Raw genomic sequence first — 13,528 nt, 5'->3', positions numbered from 1 at the left:
GTCTGTCTGTCCCCCATGGTCTGTCCTAGTATTGTATCCGAGTCAGATTGACCCGAACCTCTTATGAAGGACATACATGTGGGTGGGCATTTGGAAAAAAATAAAGTGGAAACAAATAAAAACAATTCCACATGTCCTTCACAATAAATAAGCCCGGGCCATTGAGTTTCAGGTTGAACGAAAATATCCTTATATATTTTTTTAATTAATTGACAATGGAAATCGGGTCAATTTGAAGAAGGGTTAAGAGTGTATAAAAAATGTGCATACAAACCATACAGTCTATGATACAAACCAGTGTCGTGTTTTTTTTTAATGTTATGAATTATCATACGTGATGACGTCGTTCAAGGATTCGCTGTCGATGTCCGACAAATCGAACAACAAACGGAAGTGAAGCATGAGGAAAAATAGAGATGTTTTGTGTATGAAGTTAGTTAGCTAACGTTAAGTTGTGTTGTCATTTAAAAATAAGCCAAGCCTTGCATTGTGGAAGGAAGCATTTTCTTCTGTTTGATATCCTCCAAAATTAGATAGTCCTCCTGGTCTCTTTCTCTGAGAGCAGGAACGAAGAGTCAGGTACGTTGTGCTCAAGATACCATTGGACAAATATTCAAGCTAATGCTAGCTAACAAACCAAGAGTCAGACTGTGTTTTTACAATTGCTTACCTATGTTATCTTTCAAATACCTAGAGTAACGTTTGTCATCAACGTTTGATGAAGTAGATAACGTTTGTGTTCACGTTATCACAATATAGCAACAACGTCAGGCTAACCTGGAACAATGTCGACTGACTAAAGTTATGTGTTACCTGGTGTAAATTGTAAACTTAGCCGTACACTTAACGTCGCATTTAGAGGGAATTACCTCGTTGCCTTTTCATCTCATGTTCCATTTAAGCTTGATGCAAGAGTCCTTATAATTTGAGATGATTGGGCATGATGTTAACAACTATGAAAACGCTACATGCTGGTCCGAGTAAAGGCTACATTTCTAAACGGGCGACATAGGAAATGCTGTGTAGCTTGTGATCCAAGGTCCCTAAAAATCCTAGGTTCAATGATTAGCTATTGATCCTGTTTGTACATTATTTTTGTCAGAATCCAGATGTGTCACGTTCGTTTACATTGTAACGATATGCACATTATAAAATATCGGTGTCAAAATCAAATTACTAAATAACACAAACTATAAGGCCGGTCTTAGCAGCACATTTGAACCCTAGAGCCCCAACACCTGTACAGTGAAAACCTGTTTTTGTCCAGATGTGAAAACAGTTCACGATGTTCTCCTTGCATAGCAACAAATCTGGTTTACTTGAAATGTTTGCCATATCATCATTTCTAATGGCTCACTTACTATATTTGTTCTGATTATCATCATTGCTGTTTTTGATGTGTGTTGTACTCTGTCAGCCAGGATGGATCCAGCTCTACTGAGGGAGAGGGAGCTGTTCAAGAAAAGAGCTCTGTCCACCCCAGCTGTAGAGAAGAGACATGCTGCCTCTGACTCGGGGTCCCATAAAAGGAAGAAGCCCAAAGTTGAGAAAGAGGGCTCCTCTGGATCCAAACATGGCTCTGGTAAGTAAAGGATAAAAAATATTGTATTGATTTTTTTTTCAACATTCACAGTCAGTAACAGTAAACTGCGGGCACAGATCCTCTTATTTTGCGGTTGAATGTGGATGAAAACACGAGGCACCTCAGTGTTTTTATAGGAGTTCCTCAACTATTCTGTTTCTGGAAAAACAAAATGCTTTTAGAGCATCCATCAGCTTTTGGAAGTTGTGGTAACTCCTTCCTTTTTCACCATCATGACTTCATCAGCTGAAGGCCATGCTCTTATGAGATCTTCTGGCATCCCAAATTGAAAGTTTGTTCAGGAAAACTACTGTTTATATGTGCATGTTTATAGCAGTAGGGTCTAGGCGGTTGAGGTAGCTACAAAGTTTCCTCGTCAGTTTTAACTTCCCTTTGGACAACTTCTTCCATAATATTTTGACATGATATTTGCCCCATGCTAAGCTCACATTGTCTGAGCTCATGTTGTCATGCTCATGCTTCAGTTCTTCTTTCAAATGTTCTTATTCATAAACGGCAATGTCCTCATCATCAGTAGCTTTAGGTACATCCTTATTGTCAGGGCTAATGTAGTCAGAACCCTCTATTATTAAAACATCCTGCTCTGCTCTAACCCTGACACCCAGGTGCTGTACCATCCTGTCATAAACACTAAGCACATCTTTTCCATCATTTGGTCAGTGTGTATTCATAGTTCACAGTGACAGAACAGTGCCATCCTTTGGCCAATCCAGGTAAACACGACCTAAGAATTCGTCACCTGCATCCAGGTTACCTTGAATAACATTTGCAAGCCTCTTTCATACCACAGGTATCTAGAGACCTTAGAACCTTTACGGAGTAAAAGTAGTGCTAATAGGAAATCCTTTTAGACAAACCAGAACATTGTTAAGCATTGTTAAAAAATGTTACGTTTTAAAGAAGCCCGGTGACTTGAATGTTTAATGGATTTAAATGAATACAGTAGACAAGGTTGAATATATTCTCAGGTTGCTAAAGACCCGAGGTTTGCATTTAAGAGTTGATTAAATAAAAAACTGCATTTTGATCAATGTGTTAAACACACTTGTACATACAAGTAAATACAGAAATAGAAACAGTGCTAGTTTGATACGTATGTCCACGCTAGTACGGGTATGTTACTGTGACATTAATATTGTCATCTTTCTGGCCAGTATTAACAGCATTTGACCTGATCTGTGCCTGATGGTGAAGCACTTCCAACTAGCAGAGCTAGGTCTGTACAGCCCAGTGTTAGCACAAATGATCATGTTCAGAAAGATTTGTAATTAAGCACATTTATAATGAAAGTTGCAAAATTTTAGGAACAGTAATAAACGTCTTCTAATTATTTTGAGGCCAGGCTAAGCTCTACACTAAAATGTTTTACATATCTTACCTTTCCTGATCCCTTTTATATAGCATTTCTCTAAACAGAAAAAAAAGGCTGGTACAGAATGAAGTGGCAATTTATTAGGCATTGTGTGTAATATGACATGATACATTACATCACTGTGCAGCAACCAAGTGTCCCTTAACTTGAGATAATGTTGACATTTTAAAACATGTTGACATCACTGGCCATCAATTAACTAAAGAACAAAGAAACACAAGCTTTATTCAAAGTAACAACATTTACCAGCTAAGCTTGATCATTTATTTGCTGTTCGTCAGGTCCTGTTGGGAAACAATGATAATGAAGTCTTTACATTTGGACAGCGTATTCTGTCTGTATACAACATTTTACCATGTCTCTTAGAAGCTCATTTTCATTGACATCCGGCTCATAGGTATGTGCAGTGCTCACAGGGCAGAAGGATTTTCATTCAACAAGCTGATATTGCATGTTATTAGTGTTTTTATGCTAAAATAGCCACACTTATTAAACTACTTGGGTGCTCTCTTTTTCTCTGGTTGTGTTTCTGGAGTCAAATATGGCTTTTAGTGTCTGCAATATGTGTTAGTGGTAGTGAACGCTAATGTGTGAAGATTCCCTCATTACTGAAATTCGTTTCCAAATTGGTGACAAACTGACTTTTTTTACATTGTTCGGTCACCTTATCTCCTCTCTCTGCATCCTCTAAACTGTGAGCAATGAAACCACTATTGGGCACAAGGAAGTTATTTTCTCAGGGCATCAGGGTCATGGTTGTGTTATTGCCCAGCTCAGAGCTGAAGCCCAAATTCCCATCTTCCTCATCTTCCTCATACCACCTCAGTGCAGGATTCTGGCTCCTTGCAAATGCTGGTCATGAGCTTGCCGCAGCTCCCCGGCCCCTCCTCCTGTAGCTGGTGATGTGTCTTCCCTTTGGCACAGCACCCACAGTCCAGTAGCTCATAGAGCACGGCCAAAGCAGCCAGAGACACGACGGTGAGGATGAAGAGCAGAAGGATGATAAAGCAAGCCACATTCCAGCCATCATGGAAAGGGTAGACCTCCTGGACCTGCAAGGACACACGGGAGAGAAGCGCCGCCTCTGGCTGCCCCGGGAGATAGCCTGGGTGTATCGTGGTAGTGATGTTGGCCATGATATCTGGTTTGAAGCAAGAAGAAGAACGTAGAGAAAGACAGATTGTTAATGCGTGCGACACAGTGTGAATCTAGGTATCGCTGCGAGGAGGTGGCAGCAGTCGGGAGACCAAATTAGAGAACAATGGTCGTAAAATACCTGTTTCCATGGTGAGAAGATGATTAGAAAATTAAAGTGGTAGAAGAATGTCTAGAAAGAAAAACTCTGCGGTTCATGTGCCTGAATTTCATTTTCACTTTTTTGCTAATGTACTATTTGACAAGGACTTAGTCTCACTAGAGAATACTTGTAATTTAAATAATAATACCATTTGTCATTAGAGCAAACGGTTATATGGCAATTGAGCATAAACCCTGTTGAGGCCATCTTCTTTGAGCCTGGTAGAAAAGGAAGGCAGCATCTGTGCTTGGTGTGCAACCCTTTGGCCCTAACAACTGAAAATAAATGTTAAAAATAAGCTTACTCTAGTAATAAGTAGAATTTCTGGAGTATGCACACTGTTAGGCCATTTGTGTCGCTTCAGCTATCCGTTGACATTTTCACTCAAAGCCTACCATTTTAAACGGCACAGCATACTAGTGTCTCTGCCCACACACACATTCACGTGTGAGCACATACATGCTCTTAACACACATATGCACACATACAGCTACAGATATTTTCATATCGCATACCAGGGAAGCTGACCTAGATTACTTGAGGGAACCACAGAAATGATTTGAGTTGGAGGGGCATTGGTGTCTCTCTTCACACAAGGCGGCTAATTCCATAAGGTTACATTGTCTCTGCATTTGTATAACTACAACTGTATAAAAACACAGATTCATGTATGCAGGGTAGATGTGTGGCATCTTAGAGTATATACTGTATATGTGTATTTCAGTGCAGTTTAGGTGATGAGTGCTTCTTGTAAGATGGTAACCTGGTTTTCTTGTTACTTGAAACCGTAATGTGATAGAACCTGTCTCTGTCGTGACTTCATTAGTCTCAACAAATGTTCAATTCAGGAAGTGGCCTAAGTGCAGATGGTATGATTTAAACTGGACTATGTAAGGCCGGAAAAAAATACTACCAAGGGGTCACACAAGGTTATAACTACATTAACTGTGAGTGGTTTAGGAGAGCAGACTGACGCACATCTGTTTACAGAGTGCACAGAATGCAACTCAACTCCATATTTAGCAACCTCTTATTGCAGACCCAGCTTCTAATATCAACACTTCAACTCATTGCCATGACAACAACCTCTTTTAACTATTTTGTCTCCGCTGGTATTGCTCCCCCCGTTCCTCTTTTGTCAGAGCAGTCACATACACATTGACAGATTGGCTCCCTAAAGCATCTGTTATCTCTCCCCCAAAATGAGCCCCACCCCAGCCTGGCTTTTAAAGGTGTTGTGGGATCATATATTGCTCTCTGCTGCCTCTCATTAAACACACTCAAACAAACACACCCACCAAATACACTTATGCTCTCTTAATGCCCCTGGCTGGCTCCTCACAGCTGTCAGTCCCTCATTGATTTATCTTGAGAGCTGCAGTTTGCACAGAGTCATGCATTTCCACAAAACAGAGTGCATCCATATGAGAACAGACACAGAAACACAGTGTTGGATGTTTGGTATTCCAGCGGGAAGTGTGCTGACGGACAGATCCATGTTTATTTAATCCATTACGTGCTTGCCCAGTCTTGGCCTAAATATTACAAGTGCCACCTAAAGCTCTTCGCTTCGAAATTGTTATACTATAAATAACATTTCCCATTCTTAGTTGTTAGATATAGTGATTTGCAATTGAATGCAGAAGGAATCGGCTTCATAGAATTGCTGCCTATAAATGATTTATGATTTCCCCTGTGAATGCTGGGTTACAGGCAAACAGAAACCGTATATGATGCGCACACAGCCTGTAGCTTAAATGATCACTCTGGTGTGTTATGATGTGCTGATGTCAAACACATTATTGGGATGATGCTATTCTGAAAATACGCAGACTCACCTGTGTGTCTGGCTCAGTCTCCAGAAGATGCAAGTCAACAGATGCACTCGTGTGTGTTCGGTGCTCCACCTATTGCTCTGTGTCGTACTCTCTCCTTCATCTGTGTTCACTCCTCGACCCGGTTTCCTCCCCAGCACACTCTCACGCACTATCAGCCGTCGCTCGTGCACTCCCTCACCCCCCTCCGCCACTCCTTGCTGCTCCTCACGTCTCAGCCGAACAGAACGAGCTACTCTCTCCCTCATTGGCTCTTTTCTTTAAGCCCTGCCTCTGCACCATTCGTTAAACGGCCTGTCACAATGTCAGCGTCCTGCCCACAGTGCAGCTCTCAGCAGCAGAAGCTCCCGCCCACACCATGCATCATTCATGTATCGCTGTCTGTTTACAGCTCTGATTGGAGAGTCCAGACCTCCGACAGATTACGGGGGGGGGGGGCATTGTTGGACTCCCACATAGAATGGGACCAGCTGGCCATGTTTGTTACAGTAAATGATAAGGCTGTTAATAAACTGTATTAACTTATTGTTATCACATGCAATGAAAATACCAAAACTAACAATGAGCTGATCCAGCTAACACATCATTACTTTTTAGCCACAACCTGATATATCTGTTTCCTCTGTGCCAAAAGAGCTCCATAGTTTCCATAGTAATCAACAAGCCATACTGTTGCTCTAGGGTTGGCTTTATATCATGAACACATTAAAGTTTAAACATTATATACACAAAAAAGAAAATGCAATGATTACAATATACGGACAGGAAAAAATAACAATGAAATGGCTACATATAATTAACAAATGAATTGTTCCTCAAAAAATACTTTGACTGCTGCTGAAACCCTCGTCCATGCCCTCATCATTTCCAGACTCGACTACTCTATTAGCATACTCTACGGTTGACCAAACAAAATCACCAACAAACTGCAATACGTCCAGAACTCCGCCGCCCGCCTGCTCACCTCCAACCCCCTCCGATACCACCTCACTCCGGTCCTCCACATCCTCCATTGGCTCCCATTAAAATACAGAATCCACTTCAAAATACCATTCACCACCTTCAAAGCCCTAAACAACCTGGCCCCTCCCTATCTCTCTGACCTCGTCCACTGTCACATCCCCACCCGTTGCCTCAGGTCCAGAGACACAAGCCCCCTAAAGACCCCCAGGACTCCAGACCTGGGGTGACGGGGCCTTCTCTGCTGCCGCACCATGGCTCTGGAACATTCTCCCTATACATCAGACAATCAACGACCCAATCATCCTTCTAACAAGCCCTCAAAACCCACCTCTTCAAACTTCCATTTCCCTTGGAACCCCTACCCCCCCATGTCATAACTCCACCTGAATGTTAAATAGTCTGTTTTTCTTGTACAACTGTGTTTGTTAAATGGGACTTCTGTAGAGCGCTATATACATTTAATTAAATGTATTATTATATATTGAAGTTTACAGAGTTATATCCTCCTGAGACCAAGCCCATTGACCAATGTCCTCTGTAGTAGACATTTTGTTCACATGCTTCTCCTTTTATTCTTTTGAGCTACTCTATCAATCTCTGCTGCACTGTACGAGGACATCCTGGGCATGTGTTTGTACCCTTTTAAAAAAGAGTGATACTTTTTAGTAGAAACTAATAGGCTTTCACAAACAATGTGACATTTAAATATCTTTCCATAACCGCTCCTTCTCTTTTCTCCTCAGAGTCTAGTAATGGCAAATTTAACATCAAGACGAGCTCTGGGTACAAGTTTGGCTGCCTGGCCAAGATAGTCAATTATATGAAGGTACGTACCTCTTCCTCTTTGAAAGGAACATTCTTCATCAATGTACTGGTGATTGTGTTAATATTTTTCTCCTCTGCATATTAATCAAATATTTAATTCAGTCTCATTGAAGCTTTCCCAACAGCATCTATTTAATTGCTAGATTTGAAGGTTGTCGTCATCTCCATTAAAGCACTTTAGAAGCTCTTGTTGTGTGTCAGCCCAGTGAGTCAGTTGTGTCGCTGTGTAACATTTGGTCCCCAGTCTTTCTTTTGGTACGTTAACAGCTTGTTTTTCATGCTGTGATTCTGAAAGGCTGCCCGGACCCGTCACAGTCCCTCTCTGACTCATCTCCCACACTCAAGTTGTCAGATTTTCTTTTAATGTGTTCACTTTTTGTGCCATCTGTTGAATAAACTGTTTGAATCCATGTAACATAACATGACAGTTAGATGTAAGGCACAAGATTACCGTAGACATTTGGCTGAAACGCTGTCAAAGATGGGAGCTAATAATTACGTACATTTAAATGTGAACTGTCATTTCAAATGTTGTTGACTGGTCATGTGCATCTCTCTCCTTCACTCTCAGACAAGACATCAGAATGGTGATACACACCACCTGAACCTAGAAGAGATTCTGGATGAGACCAAACTTCTGGACATCAGCATGAAACAGAAGCAGTGGCTTATGACTGAGGTGTGTTTCTGGACTTCGGTTTTATGCTGCTCTTTAGTTCAGGAGTAGTCATGTCCTATTCCTACAACATTTCACTCGCCTGCTTTAAAGCTAAAATCTCCAGAACACTTATATTCCCTCAAAGTCATCCGTGGGCTGATGTGAGTCACAACCCCCTGTACTGTATGTTGCAAATGAAGAATGCCATTGAGAAGTGAGAGAGAAAATGCTGATGACACATCTGAAAAACGTTCAATAACTTCTTGTTGTTAAAAGTAGAAAAACAATATGAACTTAAGAAAATAACTGATTTAATTGTGGTTTTAGAGTTTATCTTTCCACGTGTTAGCTCTGTGTTATATAAAAGTAATTACATAATTACAATTCTAAAGATTTTAATGGTACCACAAAATGAATGAATAGTATTAAGATTTGCAAACTAGTATTAAATAAACCATAAATCATATTTACATCACATAATTGTTTAATCCCTATATACTGTACAACCCCAAGCTTGTCGAAAAGTTCAAGGTGCAATTGGTAACTGATAAGATTCAGCCACTAGATGGGGCCCTCCCCCTCCCTGGTTCATATGGTGTTCAGGTCATGACAACACGGTGGCCAGTTTGATGCACAACCTGCATGTTTTATGCACAGTATGTACGTGTAGTTCCCTGATAATAAGAGACTTAGAGATGTATGACCTGACATCTACTTCTTCACTCTCTGAAACCATCAGGCTCTGGCCAACAACCCAAAAATTGACGTCCGGGATGGGTCTTACGGCTTCAAGCCCAAGTACAACCTGAAGGACAAGAAAGCGTTACTGAGGCTGCTGGACAAACACGACCAGCTGGGCCTGGGAGGCGTGCTGCTGGACGACGTCGAGGAGGGGTTGCCCAACTCCGCCAAGGCCATCAAGGTAACACACATTAATGTTATTTATGCTAAGCACCCCATACAGTTGTGTCTCACACCTTTGTATAATGAGTAAACACCATGGAGGATACAAAATGAGGATTAGCAGAGATATGAGCTCTCGTGTGTTCGCAGGCTTTGGGGGATCAGATCATCTTTGTGACACGACCGGATAAAAAGAAGATCCTATTCTACAATGACAAGCACTGCCAGTTTACAGTAGACGAAGGTGAGAAGAAGTCTGTGTTCTAAGGCTGTCTGTGAAGTATTTCTGAAATGAATCTCTGTACCTAAAAGATTTGGATGTTGGGTGTTTTTTCGAAGTTTTTTAATTGGTTATTCAAGAGCATATACAGGCAATAATAATTCAAGTTTATGTCTTTGCAGATATAATTATAGATCTATAAAAAAAAAATGTCAAGCTTACTTTCATATTTCTTTTGTTCAGTTCATCCAGGTTTTTTTGTGTTTGTTTGGTTAACATCATGAAATATAAGGTGTCCAGCTGGTCAATCGGTGTGCTTCTTGCTAAAAAATGTATTCAATTGTAGAATTCCAGAAATTGTGGAGGAGCGTTCCCGTGGATTCCATAGATGACGAAAAGATTGACGAATACCTGAAAAAGCAAGGCATCTCCTCCATGCAAGAAACAGGACCAAAGAAAGTGGTCAGTGTCCCCTGGTTTCCCCATCTGCTCTCTTTATTATTCTAATGCCCAACATTTGAATATACTTTCCCTGATTTATTATACTAGAAAAAAGGTTTCAACATTTTTAAAGTTTGTGAATCAATCATCTTGAATCTCTGCTGATGATGTTCACCTTCTCCCTGCAGTTACCAATTCATAAGAGGAAGAAAGGTGGGCAGAAGAAGAGAAACTTCAAGACACACAACAACCATTTGGCCGGCGTGTTGGAGGACTACACAGATGGTGTTCCCTCTAAGAAGTGAGATCCGTTCCCTCGCTGCCTCATGGCCTCAGAGGAGTGACAGAATCTGTAAATCCAAAATGGCTGAAGATGGAGACCCCGGCCACACAAAAATACAAAGACTTTTTACCTGTTTGTTGTATCAAAACTGGGTTATTTTGATAAGTGGTACTGTATAACAGGGTGTGAATAGAAACTGTGTAGTGGAATCATTTGAGTTTATTGATCAGTGATAACTGGAGGAAAAGAGTACCAAGACCCTTTAAGGACGCTGAAGGCCCGTACCGAAACCATCATCCTTGAAGGGGTGCTGTTCAAATGTAAATGAGGTTGAACTGTGTTAATACTTTTTTCTTAATTTTATAGTATCAAATTACTTGTTAGTATTATTTCAAAAGGCAGCAGTCCTCCCCTTATTGCAGCCTTCCATCTTTTTAATAGGAATAGCAGAAGACAGGTGTGTGTTGTGCTGTGCATCACATGGAGGTCTCTTATCCAGCTTGGACATTACTTCTCATTTCATTTCAAAGTATTTACATTCTTTGCAGCAACATGCCATAGTGGTTTAAAATACTTGAACTTATTTTAATAAATTACACTGTTACAGTAAACGGCCTCTGCTTGATTTATGACTACAGTGACAACAATTCTAATGAATTTAGTGTTGGTAAATGTGGATATACACGGAAAGTATTCGGAAATTTGCTACAGTATGTGTTCTCGCTGTACTATACAACCTAGCAATGACATTAGAGGTAGCCACTGTAATCATAAATGAGCATACACACAGTGTCAGCATTTTTTAGGTTATTTAATGAATCATAGAAAAGGGTACATCAGCACAGCAAGATAAAGAGGAAAAACTTAATCAGCTGTTGCGGTTATATTAGAAAATATTTATCAAGAGACATTTTCCTGATGAAGCTATATTATATGGTCATATACATTCATACTACCTGCCAGAATGTGGTATTTAAATATGGGTTTGCTAGCCATTAACAATGAACAAAAAAAAAGGGGAACATTTCCATTTAGCTGGCGTTGTGGCCAGCTTTAACAGTTTTCTTCAAATGGTGGTAGTTTGGCAAAATCTTCATCAGAAAGTCGAGTTGAAGAGTCTGGGGCTGTAAGGATTTAAAAAATAAATTGAAGACATAAGTGTTGTTTTTCACAATGCTTTCAAACTCAGACAATGGCCATGTGTTATAGTATTTTCCTGAACAGGAAAAATATGCCCACTGTTATTAAGATAATATATTGCATTTTGATACATATGTGATAGTATTGTATTTTTAAACTTATTGTAGTTTATGTCAAAGTTGTAAGACATGAAATAGCCATTTCAAAATGGGCAAGATTATATTATATGAACCAACATGTTTAATAATTTAGAGCAGGGACTAACCATTAAGCACAGTGTTTCACAGTCATGTTTAAAATAGGCATATTCACATAATCTGATGTGTGTTTTTGGCAATAGTATTGGTGTACTGCTCACCCCTTAGGCTTTAAGTACATAAACCAACATGAATCAAAACTAAAGGCTATTTGGTCCACATGGTTTGTATTTAATTAAGCAGGAAAGGTATGCTGTTGAAATCTGCCAGCACATAGTAAATGTTCACATAAAGTGTTGTGTTATCATTATGACAACAGTTGGGACACTTATAAGAAAGGAACTGCCTAGAATAAATACATGGGCTAAAATTGCATCTACTATAAAACAGATCCATAGACAAAAGCCTCTTGTTACCAATGTGTTAGAGCAACACCTCTCTGACTGTCTACAAATAAACCTACATTGTAATGGTCTAGCCGAAAAATGTAATGGAATGCTGTGGTACCTGTGGTCTCTCCGTCTGAACCCGCCTCATACATCCAGAGCCGTAGATGACCGTGTTTTCAGGAATGACTTCACACGTGTTGACCTGACAGAAGGCTCCAATGATACAGCCACTGGTGAGGATCACATTCCTACCAACGTCAGCTAGAGAACGAAATAGAGGATATTTGATACGGTGAGTGACAATTTCTCTAAATCTCCCATGCTACTTTGCATACGTGGGTTGCTCATACATGAAAATGCATTCAAAAATACAAGAAGAAAGCCCACATCCAACCTTTGGATTCAATGACGTTGTTGTCCCCAATTTTCAGGGCTTGTGATACTGTTGGTTGTTAGTTAAGGCAACATTTATGTTTGATTGTTATTATTCCTGAATGCCTATACTATCAAATCATTTCACTTATAGATAAGACCTGTCAGGAAAGTCAAAAGGATACCACAGCCAACTTCAAATACATTGTTCATGCCAATGGTCATTGTCTTTGGTTCCACCTCAGACTCTGGTTTGATGTTTTCTGGATAACTGTGGTGTAGAACAAACATGATGGTAATTATATAGATGCAGGATACATTGAAAAAAGAGATTACGTATCTTGAATGTTGAACAGTGATAAACAGGGCATGGGTACAAGGAATCTTGAATACCCATTAATAATCAGAGCCTGCTCCTCGATTAAATTGCCTTCTCCAATCACAATGGGCCCTGCCTCTGCAATGATACGAGCTTTTGGATGGACTACTGTCCTGGGGCCTGTGGAAACACACATTATTGAAACAACTGAAGAATAAATTGAGAGTCCGATTTGACGTAAACAAATGCAAGTTCTGTCAAGTCAGCAGTGACCAATGTCATTTGGAATTGTTCCAAAGTGAAACATCTTACCTATGGTCACATCTCCTCTGATTTCACTTTCAACACAAACTACGGCTCCAGCTGCTATTTTGACACTGCAAAAAAAGTAAAACAGGACCAGAGAAAACATGTTAGCTAAGTATGCTAGCTAGCCAACTTGCTAGCAGTCTAAACTAGGTACATCATTACTTTATCTCTATAGTCATCATTTGATCGGATACTAACTTTTAGCTAAGCTGTTAAACATCATTAGTGGGCTAACAATGGTATTACCTTTTCTGAGCATTTTGTTTATCTGCCATTGTGATAGATGCAATCCTATGGGAGGATCCAATGATTCACTCGACTATCGATTTGGAGTCCTTGCTGCCACTGCGTATGCGCATGCGTCAACCGACGTAATACGATTGGCTGTACAAAGCACGGATG

The 13,528-nt window shown here is 40.2% G+C and overlaps 3 protein-coding genes across 4 annotated transcripts; 1 reads left to right on the top strand and 2 right to left on the bottom strand.

Moving 5' to 3' along the window:
• Positions 1 to 348: 348 nt before the first annotated feature.
• On the top strand, positions 349 to 11,011 carry gtf2e2 (general transcription factor IIE, polypeptide 2, beta). Of its 2 annotated transcripts, none has more exons than XM_034081359.2 (8): positions 349 to 579; positions 1,422 to 1,582; positions 7,814 to 7,896; positions 8,467 to 8,574; positions 9,293 to 9,475; positions 9,607 to 9,700; positions 10,023 to 10,138; positions 10,306 to 11,011. In XM_034081359.2, exons 2-8 carry the CDS (start codon positions 1,423 to 1,425, stop codon positions 10,420 to 10,422), a joined length of 861 nt encoding a protein of 286 aa, XP_033937250.1. In that variant the 5' UTR covers positions 349 to 579; position 1,422; the 3' UTR covers positions 10,423 to 11,011. The 2 variants fall into 2 exon arrangements, with proteins under 2 accessions (XP_033937250.1, XP_033937241.1); XM_034081350.2 differs by having other exon boundaries at positions 1,418 to 1,582.
• Positions 3,036 to 6,354, bottom strand: smim18 (small integral membrane protein 18). The gene is made up of 2 exons (XM_034081393.2): positions 6,111 to 6,354; positions 3,036 to 4,116 (listed from the first exon to the last, which is right to left on the bottom strand). Exon 2 carries the CDS (start codon positions 4,109 to 4,111, stop codon positions 3,788 to 3,790), a length of 324 nt encoding a protein of 107 aa, XP_033937284.1. The 5' UTR covers positions 4,112 to 4,116; positions 6,111 to 6,354; the 3' UTR covers positions 3,036 to 3,787.
• A 181-nt stretch (positions 11,012 to 11,192) lies between the features above and the next one.
• LOC117445608 (dynactin subunit 6-like) lies at positions 11,193 to 13,522 on the bottom strand. The gene is made up of 7 exons (XM_034081382.2): positions 13,373 to 13,522; positions 13,130 to 13,194; positions 12,892 to 12,997; positions 12,684 to 12,769; positions 12,521 to 12,568; positions 12,245 to 12,387; positions 11,193 to 11,524 (listed from the first exon to the last, which is right to left on the bottom strand). The coding sequence occupies exons 1-7, from the start codon at positions 13,399 to 13,401 to the stop codon at positions 11,432 to 11,434; spliced, it is 570 nt and encodes a 189-aa protein (XP_033937273.1). The 5' UTR covers positions 13,402 to 13,522; the 3' UTR covers positions 11,193 to 11,431.
• Positions 13,523 to 13,528: the final 6 nt, after the last annotated feature.

This window comes from Pseudochaenichthys georgianus, chromosome 1 (assembly GCF_902827115.2).
Source record: "Pseudochaenichthys georgianus chromosome 1, fPseGeo1.2, whole genome shotgun sequence".
In the NCBI taxonomy this organism is placed as follows: domain Eukaryota; kingdom Metazoa; phylum Chordata; class Actinopteri; order Perciformes; family Channichthyidae; genus Pseudochaenichthys; species Pseudochaenichthys georgianus.
Note: the sequence above shows the minus strand (reverse complement) of the source record. Positions and strands in the feature narration are given on the sequence as shown.

Coding starts and splice junctions, on each gene's coding strand:
- gtf2e2 (XM_034081359.2), top strand. CDS start 1,423: ATGGATCCAGCTCTACTGAGGGAGAGGGAGCTGTTCAAGAAAAGAGCT. Junction 1,583..7,813: donor TGGATCCAAACATGGCTCTG/GTAAGTAAAGGA, acceptor TTTTCTCCTCAG/AGTCTAGTAATGGCAAATTT. Junction 8,575..9,292: donor AGCAGTGGCTTATGACTGAG/GTGTGTTTCTGG, acceptor TGAAACCATCAG/GCTCTGGCCAACAACCCAAA.
- smim18 (XM_034081393.2), bottom strand. CDS start 4,111: ATGGCCAACATCACTACCACGATACACCCAGGCTATCTCCCGGGGCAG.
- LOC117445608 (XM_034081382.2), bottom strand. CDS start 13,401: ATGGCAGATAAACAAAATGCTCAGAAAAG. Junction 12,770..12,891: donor CAGGCTCTGATTATTAATGG/GTATTCAAGATT, acceptor TCTACACCACAG/TTATCCAGAAAACATCAAAC. Junction 12,569..12,683: donor TGTATTTGAAGTTGGCTGTG/GTATCCTTTTGA, acceptor AACAACCAACAG/TATCACAAGCCCTGAAAATT.